The sequence below is a fragment of the Clarias gariepinus genome, chromosome 20 (genome assembly GCF_024256425.1).
Source record: "Clarias gariepinus isolate MV-2021 ecotype Netherlands chromosome 20, CGAR_prim_01v2, whole genome shotgun sequence".
Lineage (NCBI taxonomy): Eukaryota > Metazoa > Chordata > Actinopteri > Siluriformes > Clariidae > Clarias > Clarias gariepinus.
In genome coordinates this window covers 24,542,543-24,564,969 of record NC_071119.1, presented here as the reverse complement: position 1 = coordinate 24,564,969, position 22,427 = coordinate 24,542,543, and the positions used below count along the sequence as shown (strand labels likewise).

At 38.6% G+C, this 22,427-nt stretch overlaps 1 protein-coding gene across 1 annotated transcript in view; it reads right to left on the bottom strand.

The window, feature by feature from the left end:
• The window catches only part of si:dkey-37g12.1 (atrial natriuretic peptide receptor 1), a 28,113-nt gene that overhangs the window by 2,039 nt on the left and 3,647 nt on the right, over window positions 1-22,427 (bottom strand). The window contains exons 7-26 of the mRNA XM_053480047.1: window positions 21,114-21,260; window positions 20,873-21,027; window positions 19,646-19,781; window positions 19,466-19,551; window positions 19,211-19,349; window positions 17,796-17,874; window positions 16,508-16,611; window positions 15,451-15,572; window positions 15,156-15,233; window positions 13,181-13,285; window positions 12,863-12,934; window positions 11,454-11,601; window positions 10,133-10,285; window positions 8,667-8,841; window positions 4,660-4,803; window positions 4,263-4,386; window positions 2,861-2,929; window positions 2,585-2,759; window positions 642-740; window positions 388-479 (exon numbers count right to left, since the gene is read on the bottom strand). Coding sequence (XP_053336022.1) covers window positions 388-479; window positions 642-740; window positions 2,585-2,759; window positions 2,861-2,929; window positions 4,263-4,386; window positions 4,660-4,803; window positions 8,667-8,841; window positions 10,133-10,285; window positions 11,454-11,601; window positions 12,863-12,934; window positions 13,181-13,285; window positions 15,156-15,233; window positions 15,451-15,572; window positions 16,508-16,611; window positions 17,796-17,874; window positions 19,211-19,349; window positions 19,466-19,551; window positions 19,646-19,781; window positions 20,873-21,027; window positions 21,114-21,260 — 2,402 coding nt within the window. The remainder of the gene's footprint in view (window positions 1-387; window positions 480-641; window positions 741-2,584; window positions 2,760-2,860; window positions 2,930-4,262; window positions 4,387-4,659; window positions 4,804-8,666; window positions 8,842-10,132; window positions 10,286-11,453; window positions 11,602-12,862; window positions 12,935-13,180; window positions 13,286-15,155; window positions 15,234-15,450; window positions 15,573-16,507; window positions 16,612-17,795; window positions 17,875-19,210; window positions 19,350-19,465; window positions 19,552-19,645; window positions 19,782-20,872; window positions 21,028-21,113; window positions 21,261-22,427) is intronic.

The following is a 22,427-nucleotide window of genomic DNA, read 5'->3' as shown; positions in this document are numbered from 1 at the left end:
ACCCTTTAGGAAGTTTGAACCCATGCTAGAAGCCAGTCAAAGAATGAGTTAATATCCAAATAACACCCATTGAAGATGCTTAGATGTTGAAGCTCATGAGAAAAACCCTCAACAACCCCAGTTAAAAATCTACTTACTCTAGTTAGTACTTATACTAAGAACTCTTAACATATATTTTAAACGTTGGATCCCATCTGTCATCCTGTATGAACTTTACATGGGTTTGTAAAACAATACTATAGCTGCAGATCTCATTTCTCAAAATAGCAACGTAGCCAGAAGAGGCACATTCTTACTCCCAAACCAAATTAGCAACGTGTTCTACCAGGAACAAATGGAGCCTGTGGAGCTGAATGGTATGCAGAAGTTGACACTTTTTCGCTGTACCTTAATGTGTATGTCTCCTCTGAGCTCGCACCGGAACGTCGTAAAAGTGTCCAGTAGAGATTTAGTGGCGCTGCTTACATGGATTTTTAAAGCTAAAGAAGCAGAAACATATTAAGTTAAAACGTACACACACGACAAGCACAAGCAGATAAAATGTGTCAAAGTCCACGGCTGTGTTTAAGCTTAAGTGTATACAGTGTTCACGACGCGCGAGTGTTAGTCCTTATCGGACATTCTGAGGATTTTTTTCTTACGTAAACCATACGACTCCATCCTCGATGCAGTGTTGACAGTGTCTCCAAATAAACAATAGCGTGGCATTTTTAGCCCCACAACACCGGCAACACATGGCCCTGAAAGAAACACAGCATCCACTTTACATTGCACATAACACACTGCTGTGCCATGTGTTTTGCCCTGTTGGAACAGGAAGATAAACAGAATAAACAGATCAAATAACTACATATGTACGTCTGATGATAACGGTTTTCCAGAATGTTACTGTAGCAACGTGGTCTTGAGGTCCTCCGTTGCACATGTACAGTATGTTAGGTGCACAAGACCAGACTGGGGGGCTAGTGAACAAAATTTTTAGAATTTCTCAATCAATTAATGCGAATTTCATTTTCAAATTTCACATTTATACATTGTTTCAGCGGCCCTTCCACCTGCGACAAAAAGACCGCAGACTATCGGGCCACATGTACAAACTGAAAACTCGTCTTTCATCATACAGTTTGACCGAATGACGATACTTGTTGAACCTGTCGTCGACTGTTTGGAAGCACGTACTCAAGGTGACCGGTGATAATTTGCCATTTTTCAGGTTGTTGCTACAGTTAGCGTACATTGTCTGCCTCTTGTTTTCATCTCTCGCCCATGTTCTACTCCACAGACGATAGATATAGACTGTCAGCTAAAAATGAGCGAGTAACGGGTGTCGTATTGTCGTCAGTCAAATCAGGACAAAAAATTCTGTAAGATCTCGTGACTAGAATATACAGTAACCTCTTGTACAGTACTGTTGTACTTAGAATTAGCACATTTTGACCAATGACCCCCCAGGCAAGGCGAGCATGAAGGGTGGTTTTGTTGAGGCTCGCAGATCCTGGCACACCTCTTAACCTACTTGCGTAATCAATAGAAATCAATAAGTGAAAGACACTTTTTATTAGTCATAAAGTTGTAACGTAAATGTCTATGAATTGCAAACCAATCGTTTCCCGGGCAGTATTTATATTATAAACTCACAATTTGGTTGATCTTTTTGAGAATGTTTAATGTGACAGAGATGTGACACCTTGCTTCATACAGTTAACAATCCCAAAGTGGTGATAATTATCAGCACTGTAATTGAACTGGCGTCATCACATACCGTTTTAGACCTGACTTGCTGGGCAAGCAGAAACCCTGAATCTTTTAACAATTAATTAACGCATGCACATTGATTGCAATCATGCCCTCAATTACACTAGGCATCTGCGTATCTGAATTGCAATTAACATGTCTTGTTTACTATCAGTTTGTGGAATGACTTTTATTTATTTATTTTTTTTTTCTGAATGTTAGACTTTGTGACACTTCCACAAAACGACTGAGAAGGAAAATGCAGTCATTTACAGCATTTGGTAGATGCCCTCATTATACACCTGAGCAGTTGAGGGTTAAGGGCCTTGCTCAACTTGGTGGTGGCGGGGTTTAAACCTGAGACCTTTGGAGCGGTAGTACAATGCCTTAACCACTGAGCTAACCCTGGCATCAAATGCACCGTGGTTTTTAATATTGGGCAAAAATCGGGCAAATTTTGGAGTTTTAATATCTACCTCTCTACAATTGTCTAATTGTCATCAATTGTTAATACCTCTATCAACAGTCTTCTTCTCTTCTGGCCAAATGATGGTCACATTTAATTGTGTGCCAAATGTCTCGATTTATGTCTCCAGTGTAGGATTGAAATAGTTTTTTTCTCTTTGTTGGAGAAAAAAGGTACCGACACACATTCGTTAAGGATCGGACATTGTCTGCTATTTGTTTTTGTCTCAAGTAAAGCAAGGGCTTTAAGAACAAAAATAGTAATTAAGAAAAAAGTGAGGGAAACAAAAATGTTGTCATAATTTGACATCTGATTGTTTTAAATGATAAACCTATTTGAAGAACCCTAGCTACCGAACAACCTATTTAAAAATCTCAATCTAACCTGAATGAATTCCGATGCGGACCTTAAGTCGCTGTTCTGGAACATGCACGCTCTGGAAGTGCTCCATGCTGTCTACTACAGCTAAGGACATCCGGGCTACTTCTCTGGCGTGCTCATCTCCATTTCTTATAGGAAGACCTGACACCACCATGTAGGCGTCGCCTATCGTTTCTACCTGAGGAGAGAAGAAGAACCAGATTTGTAATTCTGTGGTCTGTTATCAAGATTTTTAAACTCTCACAATCGTCATGCTTTCATGTTATATACAGTACCGACCTTATAAACATCATGGTTGTCGATGATGTTGTCAAAATGCGTGTACAAGTCATTAAGCATGTTCACCACCTTTGAGAAAAAGAAAACAACTTTTGCTTTTGTTATACAGTGGCTCACGGCTGTGTATTCAAGCTTGTAAACTCTCACACAAGTTTCAATTTTTACACAAACATGATGTTCAGGCATAGGTTAAAAGTGAAACACAACAGATCCATGTGATGAAGAAAACTTCTTGCCTAAAAATATCCCAAAATATTAGAATATTTCCTTTGATGAACCAAAAAAAGAGTTGACAGAAGTTCTGAAAAATCATGTTAATTTCAATGTTAAGTTCTTGGATGTTGCAATTTTGGCAGAATTACTGCATCAATGTGTAGCGTGCCGAAGAGATGACCAGCCTGTGGCACAGCTGAGGCATTACTGAAGACCAGGATGCTTTGATAGCAGCCTTCAGCTCGTCTATATTATTAGGTCAGGTGTTTCATATTTCTCATGACAATAGACTTTGATTCTCCGTGAGGAGCTTTGATTCTCTGTGGCCAGTAAAGTCACGAAATAGCATGGTCAGGAAATGCGTTAGTGGTAGATTTAGCAGTGTATGCAGGTCCTAAAAGGAAACCGGCTTGTCAGGAAATGGAAGTGTGAAGAGCTCTAAAATCCCTTGGTAGACAGCTGTGTTTACTCTGGACTTGATAAAACCCCAAAACATCACAGACTGTGGAAACATCACACTGGACTTGGATTCTGTGCCTCTCCATTCTTCCTCCAGACTCTAGCAGCTTGATTTACAAATGAAATGCAACATTTGAAAAAGCAGACCGTGGACCCCTAAGGAGTGGCCCAGTTCCTTTTCCACTTAGACTAGATAGGACGCTTCTGACATTGTCTTTGGTTCTGGAGTGTCTTGATACTAGGAATTCAAGAACTGTTGCCTGTTTTTTTGGAAATGTCTGAGCTGAGATGGTGGCTCTTGATGCACTGACTCCAGCCTCACTTCACTCCTTGTGAAGTTCTCGATTCGGCTTTGCTTGACAATCTTCCTAAAGCTGCGGTCCTACATGTTGCTTGTGCCCCATTTACCCCCACATTTTCCCTTTCCAGTCAACTTTCCATGAATATGCTTCGTGGTAGGTCTTGATGATCATCTGGCGAATGTCAAGTCAGCGGCCGTCCACATGTGTGCACTGAACTAGACTGAGTGATACATGGTATTTACAGTGTAAAGCAATTTGATCCTGTAATAATACTAAAAAGATTTCTTATTTTCATGAGCTGTGGGCCGTAATCATAGAAACCAAAACAAAAACGCTGAACGTATTTCACTTCATGTGTAAGGAATCTAAAAAAAGAAAAGCTTGTGCATTTTGAATGTCCTGATGTTCTGTAGACATGAGTTTGTTACCTGCATCGGTGTGAGGGAGGCGGACATCGCCGTGAAGCCTTCGATGTCGCTGAAATAAACGGTGACACACTCGTAGGTCTCGGCTCGCACCATGCTCCCGGCTATGAGCTGTGCGGCGACGGATCTAAAAATACACGGTAAAAGTCAAGTGGCTTCTAAGAGGCTCTTTAACGGCATCACAAGGTTATCAGCTCAGGCGTCAGGACAGGTGCAAGGGTGGCTTTTATGACATCACTGTATTTTCAGACACACACATAGACGTATGGATAGATAGAGATATACAGTAGATGTGGCTGATGTGCTTAAGGCTCAAGTGACATGAGCCAGCAGGGGTGTCTCATCATCATGCATTCCCCCGGAGAGTGTATGTGTCACCGATAGGACGTGGAGAGGTTACCGTGGCAACATCTGGGTAAGGAGAGCCTCGGCTTTCTTCTTCTCCTCCTGCAGCTGTGCCGTCCGGTCGCTTACCACCTCCTCTAGATTGCACGCATACTGCTCAAGACGTGACAAAAGATTGTCTAGGATCTTCTCACTACCACTGGCACATGCACACACATACACATACACAGAAACGTGAACACTCGTAAAACCCTATGCATGAATCCCGAGTGTGTATTATGTCAACGCATCATTAGTGCATATTGATAAGATTCTGATGATTTGTGTAATTGTCAGTGAGCCAGGACTTTCTGAGTCACACTCGCAGACACACTTAGCCAGCGATAAATAACATTTGGGTCACGTAGTGGAGATCAGATGGAGCAACGGCGTCTGAGATAAAGCAGAGATCTTCAGTAACACACACACACACACACACAAACACACAGTGCAATTTGAGCACGTACTTTATCAGAAATTTAAAAAGATAAATTGTTTTTTTAGGACATAATGGCACTGTTAAACTTGATCACAGGAGAGTGCAAAAGTCTTCACCCCCGCATTTGTTTGTAATGTCTTTCAAACATTTATCATCTGTTTATATGTTGTTCTCTGCCACTATTTCTTTTTGTCTTCTCTTCACCACTTTATGTCTTCCGTATCTGTCTATCTCTTATTATATATATATATATATATATTTTTACATTTTTCCCTCTGTGTGTGTGTGTTTGTCTCTCCTATCAGTCTTTCTTGTTTCATTCTGTCTTATTATTAATCTTCTATCAGTCTGTCTCTCTGTTTCTCTTAATACCTGTTAGTCTATTTTTCTTGTGTCTTACTCTCTCTCCTTTTTCTCTTTCTTTTCTAGCTGTTAATCTATTTCCCTTTATGTCTTCTGTCTCCCACTGCTGTCCATCTGTCTCATCCATCTCTTTTTCTCTCTGTGCTGTTTACTCTTCCCCTTATCTCTCTTTTTACCTCTTTCTATCTTTGTCTTTCTTTCCCAGACAGTTTTTCTATCTATTTCTTTTTTCTGTCTGTCTCGCAATGTGGCCCATCTCTCTTTCTCTGTCTCTCTCTGTCTCTCTCACTCACGATCTCTCTCTTTATCTCTTTCTATCATTGTCGGTTTCCCTCTTTGTTTCTCTTTCTCCAGAACTTTTTCTATTTCTCTGTTGTCTCTGTCTCTCTGCTATCCATCTGTCTTTTCGTCTCTCTCTTTCTCTAACTTTCTCTCTGTCTTATCTGTCTTGTCCCCCTCTCTCTGTTTGTCTTATCTGTCTCTCTCTTCCTTTGTCTCTCTTTCTCCCTGTGCTGTCTACCCTTCCCTATATCTCTGTTTCTTTACCTCTTTCTATCTTTGTCTCTTTTTCCCAGCCAGTTTTTCCATCTATTTCATTTTTCTGTCTGTCTCTTTCTCTCTCACTGTGGTCTATCGGTCTCTTCATCTCTCTCTCTTTCTCTCTGTCTTTTTCTGTCTTATCTGTTTTATCCTCCTCTCTCCTACTTTGTTTGTCTCTTCTATCCATCTTATCTGTCTGTCTGTCTCTCTGTCTGTGTTTCTCTGTACAAGTCTTTCTCTCTGTCACTTTCTCGCTCTCTCTCTTTTTCCGTCTGTCTCTCACAGCTATTTGGCTTTCTGTCTTTCTTTCTGTCTGTCTGTCTGTCCCACCACCATGAAGGACACTTCTCATGATACATAGTGACAGCTCGGTCCTCGGGGGACACCCCGACTTCCTCGTAGCGTGTCGTCGGTCCCTGGAGGCGTCCCATCATGCCGTGTGTTTGTGTAGATCATTAAGCGCCGTCAGCGCTAAGCGTTATTAATGATCATCTCCAGCTCCCTTTTATTAAAAGCGAGCGAAAAAAAAACGGAAGAGTGATTCTTACTCACATGTCCTGAGGAAGAGCGGAGGAAAAGAATGGAGTGAGAGATGTATTCATATAGTTACACATACATCAGTGTACATGTATTTAACAATTGAGCCTGGTCCGGTTGACAGCATTTTTCCTGCTCGTAAGTAATGGCACCCCCAGGTAGGCTTTACACCGTGTGCTTAAGTGCTTAAGTGTCTGAGCTACAACCCAGATCCAACTCAAACGCCTCTCTCTCTCTCTCTCTCTCTCTCTCTCTCGCTAATTGCTTGTAATCGTCCCTGAACGAACACACTCCGCCTCTACAGGGCTCCTGGGGGTCAGGAACAGGGAGGTTCAGCAGCAGATAAATCCATTTATTACCGCGCGACCCGGGAGTACCGCGTGGCGCTCGGATACCGAGTCTTTAGTCGAGAGCCTGCAGCAAAGCGGTGAGTCAGCTCGCGTCAAAGTGTGACTCATAAGGAAGTGCTGCTGCTTCCTGACCTGGGAGAAGGCAGCAAACATCTCGCATCTCGAGTAAGTGGGTAAAAACTGACAGGAAGAAAATCAAACACTAGTTACATAAAGGGAAAAGGAAAAAAAAGAAAAGAAATAGTAAAAGGACCTGCTGGAGCGTGTATTGCAAACGTGCGAAAGTACAGATTGTATGAAAAACATTTAGATAGTGAAATGTGATCTTTTCGACCTGATGTCCTGATAAAACCCCTAACCTTTTTAAAAACATCTCGTAATATTCGCTTGCAGTGACTCAAACCTTGTGTCAGCCGAGACAGCTCGATCTGATGGTTCTCAAAGAGGACCTGCTCCGCAAAATTCACTTTTTAGTCATGTTTAGATGTTCAGGTGTGTGTGTGTGTGTGCGCGCGTGTGTGTGTGCGCGCGCGTGTGTGTGTGCGTGTACAAACAGGCAAAAAGTGAGGTGGGAAAAGAAAAATTCCTGTTTTTCATTTTTGTATTGGTTAAGATTGTAACAAGCGAATTAACTTTTTCTCCTATTGTGACCTCATATAAGATGGTCCCTGGAGGAAAACACTGAAATGGTGTGTTCGGAAGAGGAGTGAAACAGAGAGCTTTTTTTTTTTTTAAGAAAAAGCATTATCTGAGCAATATTTCAGCCAAAGCATTACCACACACATACACACTTTGTCAGACCTGTGTGAACATTAACGTAAAGAAATAGTAACATATGGGACCTTTAAGCTCCCTACACACAACTTCAGTTCTTACGTGTAATTATCGTTGCTTCTGTTTATGGAAGATGAACTCACTGTATTCGTAGTTTTTCCTCCATAAACAAAAGCTTACAGTAAGTAAATGTAAGAACTGTAGTTGGGAGCTTAAAGGTCCGGTATGCTACTATTTCTGTACATTTATGTTCACACAGGTCTTAGAATATCAAAGCTTAAATAAGTGTTTCACTAGTGCTTGGATCCACCAGTGGAGAAAGTGTTCTCAGTATGATCCGACTGCCTGACTGATTCACGTCTGAAATTCCGGCCTCCCAGGAATTCCAAACATAGAAAAAATGAATTAGATTAATAACTTCTAGCTGAGTTCCTGCAATGTGCAAGCGGTGTTTTGATGAATGATTGCTACACGTAAATGAACGACAATCACACGATTTACAAGGATCAAGCGTTCCACTTACTGAATGTTCACGGGACCGATAGCGGTGAGCTCCGCGACATCTCAGCCAGGATTGTCAATCACAGTCGTATAGCCTTTTTGCACTGTTCAATTTTTTTTTTTCTGCATGTTTTCTGTAAAGCGTTCTGTAAATGTCAATCACTTTCACTCATTCATTCAGCAGAAATGTCCTCACAAGTCGCAGATTGACTCAAAAGCTCCTCTTATGTGTATATACATAACTATAGGAACTCAATGTCTGATTGAGTAAATAAAGACCTAATCTTATACCCCAAGAGCTCTACACGTCTTATTCCATGAACACGTGGGTGCATCATGTTATAGAGAAATCTCCAGATCATGTCAAAGTTTCCATTTTTGCTTTACTATAACCTGTTTAGCTTCCAGCCAGGCGAGGTACAGTACACACTGCATCTTGTTTAATATAATAATACCTAAAATGGATATATTTTATTTTTTTATTTTAGACATAACTTGAAACACAGCATCGGTACTGACCCGCTGGGGCACATTTTCTTCACGGTGGTTCTGAGTGAGGAGAAATCCGGCCTCTCTGACGCTCGTTCCCCCCAGCAGCTGAGTAACAGAGCTTCCACGCCGTCCTCACACTCGGAGGGGTCCACGTGAGGCCGTAAGAGTCTGGACCCGCCCGCCCTCACCAGCTCCACTATCTCTGAGCGGGATAGAGAACGAAAAAAAAGAAAAATGCAGGAAAAATACAAATGATAAATCATTAGCAGGCTCTGTGAACATATACACCACCGTTCAAAAGTTTGGGGTGACTTTCTAACCCCATGATGGTTCCTGATTTTTATTTCTTTCTACATTGTAAAGGAATGCTGAAGGCGTCCAAAAGATGCATTAATCTCCTTTGAACAGTTAATGGTGAGATGTTTCTGCTACTTCTGCTCTGTAAAGACTTCATAACGCCTCTAATCTGAGGTGCTGTTAATTGGTCATTTTTCAGGCTGATAACTCTAAATGAACTTCTCGTCTGAGGCAGAGGTAGGTTTTGGTCTCGCCCTCCTGGGACGGCCTTCATGAGAGACAGTTTCATTATGGTGCTTGACGGATTTTGCAAATGCACTTGACAATACTGTTCTTGCAAGAACTATTACAGAAAGGCTGACCTCTGTGTCTTAAAATAACAACTAACTCTTGTTTTTCTTGTTGTTACGTAATTACCTAATTCCATATGTGTTATTTTATAGTTTTGAAATCCCCAGTATTGTTGCAGAATGTAGAAAATAAATCACTAAACAAAAACAAAAAAATTTGCAAGTGACCCCAAACTTTTGAACGGTAGTGTATATATTTTAAAACATTTTAAAACATATACTGTATATATGCATAATGTAAATCTTTTAATATGTTATTATTATTATTATTAGTAGTAGTAGTAGTAGTAGTATTATATACTAAATAAATGAATAATTAATAATGATAGAAAAATGAATGGTTATAGATAAAGATAGAGATATATAGGTATTTTTTAAACAATACATGTCACATTTTTAACCAATTTTAAATAATTAGCTATACATTTACGCATCTAAGTTACACAATACTCTCACATTTGCATACTACATACAAAACCTAGCCTGGTCTTTGGATGATGCTGCAACCACCGTCATTAATAGCATCATTTAAATCCCTTTATTATATTTTATCTTATTTTAATTCTTTTTTTTTTTAGTATTAAATCTAAAACTGATCAGTGAGTGGCTATTTATTTGACGACAGCGATACAAATCAAATGAACATCAAAATGAACGAACGGAATGAAAAAAAAAACACACACACATCAGGAACAAATGTCTCAAAAAGAAAGAAAAAATGTTTCTCTTAAAGGAATTAAAATGCCGTCACGTGAAGCTCAAAAAGTTGAAAGTTTGTTGAAAATCTGTCGAGGGCTCTCTCAGAAGGGTTCTCTGTAAAACCTTAGTGGCTCGGCTCAGACGCACCTCTGGCTTTGAGGGAGCTGTTAGGGATGTAGAAAGGTCCTCTGCGGTACACTATTTCCTGAGCGATGATCCCGAAACTGTACACGTCTCCCTTCTGAGTGCCGCTCACGGTCACGGTCTGCCTCAGGATCTCAGGAGCTCTCCATAGCAGCGCTGAGAGGATGAAGAACACACACTGAGACACACTCATGCAAACCCTGTCTCGAAGAGTTTGAAGTTTGTTCGTAAAGAATTTTTGAAAGATGTTTCAAATTGCGTCTCGACGTGTCGTACTCGTATAATCACATATATACCCAGAGACACCGCGAGAATAATAACATCTGGTGATTTTAAACAATTAAAGCGTCTGTTTGCGTCTGTTTGGAAATAAACTCCGCCACCAGGTTGTATGGCTGCACAGCTCTGCAGTTTTCCTTTACAAGTTTACTCATGTTTTTACATCTTTGCATTTCTACTGCACTTGTACTTTAAATACTGTTGGTTTAATCATTAAAGCGTCAGTACATCTTTTATTTCTGGCCCTGAAATTAACTCTGCCCCAGGCTGAATAGTAGATAAGCTTTTTATTTGATCTTTAAACACCATGTTACAAATGTTTCTGTAACTGTTGCAATTCATTTATCTAATAGCTGTAAAATTCGCACATAGCTCATTTAATTAGTTTATAAATTTAAAGCGTGTGTTTGCATTTTTCTGATCGTAAATAAAATCTACTCCCTTTTGTTGACTTTATTTTTAATTAAATAGCACTGCTAGACAGTGTTCAGCATTAGACACACTTAGTTTTAGCTGTATTTCTATTGTAATTGAAATTCATCAGACAGGCAGCAGAGGGCGCTTAAAATGACATACTGCCTCTTTAATCAATCTGCAATTAGTTTCACTTACTAATGTCTTACTTAATCTGGGGCTAATGAAAAAAAGAAAATGCATACCGCTACTTTAATTAGTTTATTAATTTAAAGCATCTCTTTGCATTTTGGATTTCCCTTGGTTTATAAATCAGCTCCACCCCTAGTTCTTTTTTTTCAGCACATGAAATAATTTTATATTTGTTTCTGTAACAAATTAAATTTACAACAAACTGCTTCTTTAATCATTTTATCATTTAAAAACATCTGTTTTCATTCTTTCTGGCCCAGAAATTAGCTCCGCCCCCAGATTTTTTATTTAAGCCAGAGCACAAGAAAAACATTGTCTTATCAGTGCATTTCATGTTGCAGGTAAGGGCAGCTGGAAAATCACATACAGCTTCTTTAATAGTTGTCCAAAACTCAAATGTATGTGTGTGTTTCTCTTCAATCCCTGGACATACACTCACAGCTCCAGTGGTCCACTGTGCCGGCGTGTCTCAGCTCGCTCAGGCCAAAGTCAGTGACCTTGAGGACGAAGCGACTGTCCACCACACAGTTGGAGGAGGACAAACGGCCGTGGGAATGTAGAGGGCTGCAGTGAAGGTAGTCCATGCCCTAAACCAGGGGTCACATGTCTTCTCTTACTGTTTATTAGTGGTATAGCAGATGAAATATCCATTAAACATCAAACACACAGATTTACATGGAGGTTGCCTTTTTATCATCTGTTTCTGTATCAGTGATCAAAAAAATAGCAATACAGTACTTTTGGGTTTTGTTTTTGGGATTGATACACAGAAAAAAGGTCAAAAACTGGCCTTTTTATACTAATGCCTGTATTATATTTTTACCTAAAACCTCTAAAGCATCTCTTTGCATTTTTCTGGCCTGGAAATAAGCTCTGCTGTGATGTTAAATGGCTTTGCATGTTTCCTTAAAACATTCGCACATAGTCACATTATCTAACATTTCTAATTCACATACTGCTGCTTTAAGTATGTTTTTTATTTTTATATACATTATTTCTTCGTACATTTCTTGTTATATTAATTATTTATTGCATTTTTTTGAAGATTTAGTGATACACATACAGTACAATTATATATTTATGTTTCTGTCTTAAATGTAAATCAGCACTACCCTAAAAAAAATAAATCACATACTGCTCCTTTAATTTTTGCGTGTATGCACAAAAAGATGTTGAACACCTGGTTTTAATTCGGAGCTCACTATGGCAGTGTTTGGGTCAGGCCACTGTAGCAAACCGCTGGTGGAAAAAAAAAAGTGTGCCTCTTAATTGTATCGTTTTAATTAAAGTGCTATTGGCTCGTGATCAGGGTTGCCAGGGTGGCAAATTTTACACAACATTGTGCATATTTTGGAATGAAGTTGCTGGTGAAAAAGTCAAATTAATAAAATGGTTATATTAAACAATGGCTTTGAATCCATTAAGACGTTTCGAGGTAGATTACGGGAAATAGTTAAAGCGGGAATTATGGCTCAGACCTGGCAACCTGATCAAAAGGATCGCTTTCCCAACACACACCACTAGCCTCAACTAGAGTAAAAACTACTTATAAAATACAGTTTAACTAGATACCCCATATCATCAGAATCTACAGTATACCCAGGACTTCTCTATTAACTTTTCTCATAGAAATAAACTTCAACCCTAAGCCTTTTATTTACTGAGAACGAGGTCAGAATTTTCCTAAGTGTCAAGTATGTGCATTCCTCGAAGGCAACATGATAGTCACTGAGAGATTTCAACTCCATGGAGAATGGAATGTTGGAGATTAATCTTAACCCACACACACACATACACACACACACACACACACACACACACACACACACTGCATTATTAGTGATGTACCTTTACAACATCCAGCATGAGGGAACATTTAAAGCTCCAGTCCAACTTAATGGAGTCATTCTGTAAAATGTCCTGCAGTTTAAAGACACAGTCATTGTCATTATATATGCATTTTATACCAGGTTAAAGATCTGCAATTTATCAATAAACCACACACCCAAAATCTCAGTAGAAAAAGACAGGAAATAGTACTATTCTACAGTAAAATGCACTACATGAAATATGTCCCCCTCTATGCTAAAGTGCTACAGAACGGAACTAGGTGACATTTGATAGTTAATATTTGCAAAAATTAATGAACCAAAAGTGTGTGACGACCTGCAGGCTTCCTTTGGGGCAGTATTCAGTCAGAATAACCGGCTGTGGTGAGTCCAGACACGCTCCAAAAAACTTACAGATGTTCTGATGGTTCAGATCTCTACACTGGTATACAGATAAGAAAAGGAGTTACAGTGGGTTTTGAGTTATTTCGAAGTAATCAGAAATCTACTTATATATTTATGAACGAATAGAGCGAGAAAAACTCACACAAGTTTTAAATTATATATCTTGCAAATAGGTTTGGGAATTCCCAATGGTTTCATAATGTCTACATAACAATCCTTAGCAGTGTTAAAATTCCAAGTCCAATAAATACTGTGCTACGAAACAGAATGGAATTAGAGTCTCAGACCCTAATTTACAGACTTAGTGGCTAGACACACAGAATAAAAAAAACATGTCTTACAAGAGGACATATGGGACTCTGGAATACTCTGGAATCTTAAATATGCAGCTTTGGTTTCTGAACTTGACTAGGCATTCATTTAAACTCTGCAACTTAGGATGCCAGACTATATACAGTGCAGTACATATGAATACTGAACTTAAACTAAAGTCTTAGTCTCTGGAACTCTGGACATGATATGAACTTCATGGCTGGGAACTCTGAACTTAACTGGGATTTAAATTAACTCTATATCTTTAGACTATGGACTTGACACTAAGGCTTGGGCTATAGACTTGACATGCACACTTACAGTATGCATGGGTTTTAGACTCGACCTGGATGCTAAGGCTCAGTCGGGACTGTGGAATCGTCCTGGACAATAAGGCGTGGGTTTGTGGAATCGTCCTGGACGATAAGGCTTGGGTTTGTGGAATCGTCCTGGACGATAAGGCTTGGGTTCGTGGAATCGTTCGGACGATAAGGCTTGGGTTCGTGGAATCGTCCTGGACGATAAGGCTTGGGTTCGTGGAATCGCCCTGGGCGATAAGGCTTGGGTTCGTGGAATCGTCCTGGACGATAAGGCTTGGGTTTGTGGAATCGCCCTGGGCGATAAGGCTTGGGTTTGTGGAATCGTCCTGGACAATAAGGCTTGGATTTGTGGAATCGTCCTGGACAATAAGGCTTGGGTTTGTGGAATCGTCCTGGACAATAAGGCCTGGGACTATGGACTCAACCTGGCTGCTATGGCTTGGGACTGTGGCATTGACCTGGACGATAAGGCTTAGGACTGTGGGCTTGAGCTGCACACTACAACTTCAGACTCTGGCTTGGCACTGTGACTTTAACCTGGCCTCTGCAGATGGGAACTCTTGCCCAAGACTGGGCTCGGACTTATTACAGTAGCTTTTGAGTTTGGAAGTCAGACCCTATGGCTTGTAACCCTGGAATTCTTGAATTGGAACCTGTCTTAGACTCTCAGATAAGACACTACACTGAACACTAAGGGTTGGTCCACACATACATGTGTATTAAAAAAACATTTTGTTTTCCTCCTACAGGCTTTGTATTTTCATGTCCACATAGAAACACAAAAACACTCTGTCAATGCATGCCAAATCAACAGGTGGCGCCATAACCCTGATTATAAAGCCATGTCGTCCAATCAGAAGCCTGACAAAAAGTCAAAGACAGGCGATACGGTGCATGTGGTGTGTGTTCTTACAAGCCCAAAATGCCATCCAGAGACTGTGAATATTTTCACCCTGGAAGGAATTTTCCCAAAGGTTAATTTTCAGTGACCTAAAGCAGAGTTTGCGTGTTTAAGACTGGCCCTTCTTTTTAAAAAAAAAAATACCCAAGTAGTTGTGGACACGGGCTATCTCTTAAGCTAGGACGTTTGCCCTTCGTCTGGACTCTGTGACTCTTGTGTTAGTCTTGTGTTAAGACTCTGGAGTTGACTTAGAACCAAACAAACACCTCATTACTCACAAGAACACATTGTGTTCTATTACTCATGACAAATGACATATTAGACTGTTGTGTTTAGGTTTTTTTTTTGTCTGTAATGTTCCATTAAGTGCTCACCCGTTTTAGCTCGGTCAGCAGGTCACTGCTCAGATGCACACTTCTCACACTCAGGAAGCGAACGCAGCAAATGGTCCCCTTTACCCCGAGCACGGTGCGAGAGCAGAACAGAATTAGGACATGCCAGACTTATGTAACAGTTAACTACATGGCCTTTTGAGCGGTTTGATGAAACCATTTCCGAGGTTAATTAAACATGAGGTCAACAAGCCCAAACACTCCCAGGTTAATTGATGCACAAACATGATTGTCCGTCTGTGAGGGCTAGAGAAATGTCAAGGCCTTGAATACTCACATTATAAACAGCAGTGCGCTGGGCTGAGGGTTTGTCCTGCATGCTGCAAATGATGGACTCGAGTGAGGCTTGTATGGATTTGTGTCCCAGCAGCTGGCTCTGGTTGGAGCGAGAGATTGCATCAATGGAAAATCTAACTGCTTTAGAAAGTGTGCTACCAAAACTACTTATTTACAGCGTGTGTGAAATGTCAGCTTGGTGAATGGCCGTGATGCAACCGCATGAGCATGGAATAAGTGTAACGAAAGGCCTATCATTACGACCAGATGTGAAACCACAATTAGTGACATAAGGAGAATAACACGGCGTGCGATGTAAAGCCATTTATCATGGCGTTTTGGTTTTGTTTTGTTTAATTTAATACATGATATGGTAAAAATGATATTGTACATTATTTTCATTAGGCTGTGGGGAAAAACTATTAAACTATTACAATTTCTAGGGACTAATATGCATAGTATCATGCTGTTATAGGAAAATAATTCTAACACAGCAAGTTGCCAAGGCGGCACAGCGGCTTAGTGGTTAGTACCATCGCCTTGCACCTCCAGGTTCCAGGTTTGAGTCCAGCTTCAGAGTCTGGGTGCATGTGAGTTTGCCTCTGGACAGATTAGGCTAATTGGCATTCCCAAATTGCCCGTAGTGTGTGTATGTGTGTGTGTCCTTCGATGGATTGACACCCACGTCCAGGGTGTATCACACCTTGTGCCCTAAATCACCTGGCATAGGTTCCTGGCACCTCGCGACTCTGTATACAAGATAAAGCGGTATAGACGATGACATTTTCCATTTATTACAGAACAATACATTATACTTTTTTATCCACGTCCAGTAAAAGCTAATGTAGAGGAACATCGATAAAAATACGCCCTGATCTCTGCATTTCTTCTACTTGAGCTGATACTGAAGTTACAGTGTACAGCAATGATTAAAATGTCTGCACAAGCTACAGGATCGAAAGAGGTCAAAAGGTCACATTCATTCCTTTGAATTATGACAGAGACACGGATCCCAGGTCAGCATGCAAGATAATCAGCAGTCTCTACATATTGACCTCTTACCTTGCCCGACGCTACGGAACAGCGCGACTCCATCATAATGACATCACCAGCATCGATCTTCCAGAGCATCATGGAGGCCTTCTTCTGCAGTTTGTACTTTCTTGAAAAGTTTACCAAGCAGAAACAGGTCAAGAACCCCAGTTCTTGTCAAGCATCAGAATGAATTCAGTTTTTCCGAAACTGCTGTGATTTGCATGCAAACATGCAAAAAGGAAAACCTGCTTGTTGATGAAAGAGATTAAAAGAGAATGAACTGTATGTACTTATGGTAGAATTGAGCAGAGGAGCATCTCCACAACACCTTACATACGTAAGCCTCGAGGCAGATACAGTATAACCAAGCTACAGTATAACCACAGAATAACCCGTCTGAGGCTTCACTGGACTCCAAAACCAGATGCTTTTTAAACCAAATTGATTTTCCAATCTTCAACTATCTGATTAAGGTGAATGTAGCCTCAGATTACTATCCTGAGATCACAGCTTTTTTTCCCTGTTCTGATGTTTAAAGCTCCTGATGTCCATCTACATGAGCTTCTGCCACATGATCGTTCAATTCAACGATTGGGAGAATGAGCAGGGTTTTAAAGCTTGAATCTTAACAACAGATCCATTTAAAGGATCTATATCTTTTTTTTTTTTCATTTTGTTGCCCTATGAAGAGAGACCTGGATGCTCTCTAGGTTAAACCATTTTCATTTTATTGCTTCGTTGATCCTTTATCCTTAAGGTCGTCACCAGTCACACCTAGTCCTGCTTACAATCCAGCTGTAGCTTCATCTACATTTACATTTAGGCATTCGGCAGACGCTCTTATCCAGAGCGACTTACATTTTTATCTCATTACACATCTGAGCAGTTGAGGGTTAAGGGCCCAACAGTGGCAACTCGGTGGTTGAACCTGGGATCTTCCGAAGCGTAGTCCAATGCCTTAACCACTGAGCTACCCCTGGCCCTAATATCCATTCCATTCATCTACTAATATCCATTCTCTTATGCGTATTGTTTAAGGTGGAGGAATCATTTCCAGCACTGCTTCCACTTTATACTTGCGTCCAGGTGAATTTTGGGAATGACCTAGGGTTAGTCAGAGGATGGAGATTTGGGTGTGGACACTCATGTGTCCAAATTCTTGTGGGTACTGTAGATTGCTGATTGCTGATTAATATATCCCCTGCTAACCTTGCTTAATTTCTATGTTTTAAATATTAGTGTTTTTTAAATAACTACCAAATTCTTCCATTAAAGCATTTATAAATGTGTGTTTATTCCAGCAGATGTTACCTGTAGAGAATCCCGACCGAAAGACTCCCTGCGGCGAACAATCCCACTATAAGTCCCACTGCAATCGAAAATCTCCTCTCTAAAACAAACACACAAAACATTCACAACTAGTATCTTTTTTTATTTCCTAAAAAAAAAAAAAGTAGACCATAAAATGAAGAACAGCCATCAGGAAGTTCAGTTCTACGACCCCTTTCATACTTTTATTGCTTCACCATGTCTGCTGAAGGCCAGACAGAATTCAGTACATTGCTAAAAAGATATATATACTATAAGGAAAAAAGTAACTTAGATCTGTATTCCAATAAGGTGGAGTTTCAGATCTGGAAGGCACGGGTGAATAATTCAGGACGATCTCTTTTTGATATCTTCTTTCAATTCTTTATCTTTTTTAATCAAAGCCAAGGAGCAGAGGTCATGAAGATCTCAGACGGTGGAGAGGAAACAGGTTAAAAGCGCATGATGTGGCCCTAAAGCGTAGGGTACAAGGGGCGAATATGGATCTCTAGCTCCCCCTGTTGATCAGATATTGCAACAAAAACAGATTGTTATCTATCTATCTATCTATCTATCTATCTATCTATCTATCTATCTATCTATCTATCTATCTACTGGTTGTATACATACATACATATTATTATTATTAATATTATTATTATCAATAAATTATATTAGCCTAATAAAGTAATAAACCTTTCTCATTCAATTTATTTGGTTATAGACTTTGTAAAAGTGTCAAATAAAATAAATTCCAAAACAAGTTTAAAAAATTGTCTGTACAGAAATTAAACACATGTCTGAACCTAATTTTAAAAACACCAAGTGTGAAATCAGATCAGATGGAGATTTTTTTTTAAACTTGGGTATTATTTTAAATGATGTTACACTATGATAGGAACTTGTAAAGTGACCTTAGTGAGTTTGAAAGGCACAAACATACACACACACACACACACACACACACACACACACACACACACACACACACACACACACACATACAAATGTCAAGTATTGTGTGTTCTATAAAATAGAATTAATAATATAATTTTTGTGTTCTTTTATTTCCATCCCCTTACTATTCTTCACATCTGTTTCTCTCTTTTTTTATTAGTTTTTATTAAAATACATTTAATTCCACCATATATGTTGTATATAATGTACTAATATATTTTGTTGTCCATTAAGTAAATAATTAAACTCTTCATGTTATTCAGGAATCATAAATAATTAACAATGGGGTGTTTTGATGAGACAGTGTTACTTACACAAACCAGAATTTGATTATTTTTATAAATAAACGTGTCATACAGTTCCTTATATGTCAGTAATTTGTGTCAAATAGTTCTTATAAAATGTCACATTGTAGTTTTTATCTGTTTTCAGTTACGCTTTGATGTGATGTGGTGCTAAACCTGTGCTGGTGCAGAGTTCTCCTTTAAATCCACATGGAGGGGAATCTTTAGGAGGACTCAGCCTTCCTCCAGGCCAGCTGATGTGAATTCCCTCCGCGGCTTCATACACCTTACGAGTGCCAAAGTAGTTAGCAATGACCTACAAAAGGAAGAGGATTAACATAATGCTGCTGCGTGTACTCACAAGGGCCGAATCTAAATGGAAACTGTGCATGTGTGTGTGTGTGTGTGTGTGTGTGCGTGCATGTAAGTGACCTGGCTGTTACTGCCCTGCGTGTGTTTCAGCATGTAAGCCGGCTCACGATCCCCGCTAGCATCGATCATCACATCTCCTTGGATACCTAAAGAAGGAAACATCCCATAATAGCCTTCAGGGTACATGTATAAATTTACACTAGAGATTCAAGAGAGCTAATTTTTTTTTTTTTTACTGACCCATGATTGTTCTGTTCCACATCCGCCGAGTGACCTCAAAACCATTAAACGGGTCGCCGTTCTCAACCAGCGTCTCGTGCAAAGCCTGAGCATAAATCCAGATGCTGTCATGAGCGATAGCTGCCAGGACCGATACCTGTCAGAGGACAGAACGACCAAGCTAGTTACTTCTACTAATGTCAATTTTCTTAGCCATGTGTGAACGTTGTGTTTAACTTCAGCCAGTCAATTTAGCCCATTGTTTAAACTGATGTAGTGATTACTTTTTAGTTTTACTGCTTATTAACTGTTATGAAGCCCAGATGCAAAAACATTGTCGACCTAAATCTATCGCTTCGGTGTTTTAAAACTATCTTTATTTAATTAAAATGACAAGAAACATTCACATATCTGGTAGATTTATATACAATTTTAAATTTACATCTACAAATTGCTTCTTTTTTGGTTTATTAACCTAATAACCTCATAATAGGTGAAAAAGTTCTTGTTAAATTAATGTTATAATAAAACATAACTATGACGTTCTTGTTAAATTATTAAAAAGTTTCATTTTAGTTAAATCTAAAAGTTAATTTCCTTTAAATACAGGACTTTCATAGCTAAAACTTTTTCTTAAAAAAAATTAAAAACTACAACTTTCTTTATGAATTAAGGACCTAAATGTATATAGCTACATTTATTTATCATCATTCAAACCAAACCTCGTGGTAGCTATAAGTCTTTTTTTTAATTGTGACTCTAAAAGTTTACAGCTATTACTTTCTTCTTAAACCATTAATTTAAAAGTTCATAGCTACAAGTTTTATTTATTTATTATTAAAATATTTTTTTTTTTTTTTATTTTACAGCTACAAACCTATTTTTAAAAGTAAATCTTTAATATCTATAAATTTCTTTTTTAATTTATGGGACTAAAAGTTTGTAGCTTTGAGTTTTGTGTTACAGACATAAAACTAAACTTCAGAAGATGTTAAATCTAAATCAACATACAGTACATTATGTTCATTAGAATAATTCTATTAAAATTTTATATGGAAAATAGAATGTAACATTAATCTAAAACATCAGCGAATTAATTTCTCTCTGTTGCTGGTGGTTCAGTCTAGGTTTTGTTGTTGTTATTTTTTACTAGTTCCAGCACAGCTCTTTTCTTTTACTGTAAGTTAGTCCATTCTACATGTAGGAGTATTTAACTAGTGAGATCATGTTTTAATCACCCAGACTGACCTTTTCATGAGGTTCATATATGTACCCAAAGACTCGTTTTGACCTGTTGATGACATCCACAGAGAAAGCCCTGTAACGCTCATCATGAGGCTTGTACATGGACAGAATGAAAAGTGCCTGATAGGCCTGCTTCGCCACCAAGTCATATTCATCTCCTGGGTATCAAAAACATCTCAGTGTGAAATGCTGTTACTTTTTCATTATTAAACTAGTTTCATTTAAAGATTTATTAGTGTGGCACCTTGTTTCCATTCAAAACTACCAAACATTTCATCCTGACTGTAGGGCATGAAACAGAAGAAGACAAAATCTCCGCTGGTCAAACCTCGACTATGAGCTTCAATCAGTAAATTGCGCACCACCTTTCCATGTGCTGAGATCACTACAACTACAAAAATAAATGATACATAAAAAAAATATTAAGTTCACAGATATTGTTTTGTTTTTTTCACGGTACTTATAATTTTGAAAGTTTAAATCTACAAGTTTCCTTTTTTTTTATCAAGACCCTATTTTTTTCTTATCTAATTCTACCTATCTAAAAGTTTTTTCTTAAATTGAAAAAATGTTCAATGCAAAGTTTATAGTTACAACTTTCTTTTTAATTTAGGGCTATGAAAGTTTATAGCTATGACTTTATTCTTTAATTGTGACTTTAAAAGTTCATAGCGTCTTTTTTAAAATTGTAACTCCTAAGATACATACAGTTTCTTCTTAAATATTCTGTCAAAAAGGTAATAGCTTTGGCTTTCTTCTTACATCATAAGCCTACAGGTTAACAGCTACCAGTTTATTCTTAAGTTCTGTCTCTATGTGAACATAGCTAAAGGTTTCTTTAACATGCATGTCAATGTCTTAAAGTTCATAAGTATAGCTTTCTGTTTAAATCAAAGTCCTACAAGTTGACAGCTATGACTTTCTTCTTAAACTGTGAAAAGTCCACAGCTAAAGAAAAAGCTAAAGATCATCCTAAATTGTAAATCTAAAAATGAAATCTTCTAATTTCTTCTCTAAATTGGGGATTTAAAAGTTTATAATAGGAACAAGTTTCTTCTTAAATTGTGGCTCTAAAACTACATAGCCCTAACTTTCTTTCTAAACCCCCAATCTAAACATTATTACAGTAGCTTACTAATTTATTTATTTTAAAATACAGCTTATAACTACAAGCTAAAAGTTTATAACTATCATTTTTATGTTTCAAAAATAATGGTGTTAAAACTTTATAGCTACAAGCTTCTTTTTATAACAGGGCCCTGAGAGTTCATACTGCTGCTATGACTTTCTTCTTTAATTCTAACTTTAAATGTGCCTACCTACTAGTTTGTTCTTAAGTCATCACAGTAAAGGTTCGTAGTTCTGAGTTTCTTTTAACTTCATCATCCTAAAAATTAATAGCTACAAGTTTGCTCCTAAATTGTGGCTTTAAAAGTTTCTAGCTATGACTTTTGTTTTGTTTTCTAAGATATAGGACTGATTATTTGTAGGCTTTGTGTGACTTCTGTGTAACAGAAATGAAACTTATCTTAGAAATAATAACAAACAACAATGAGGT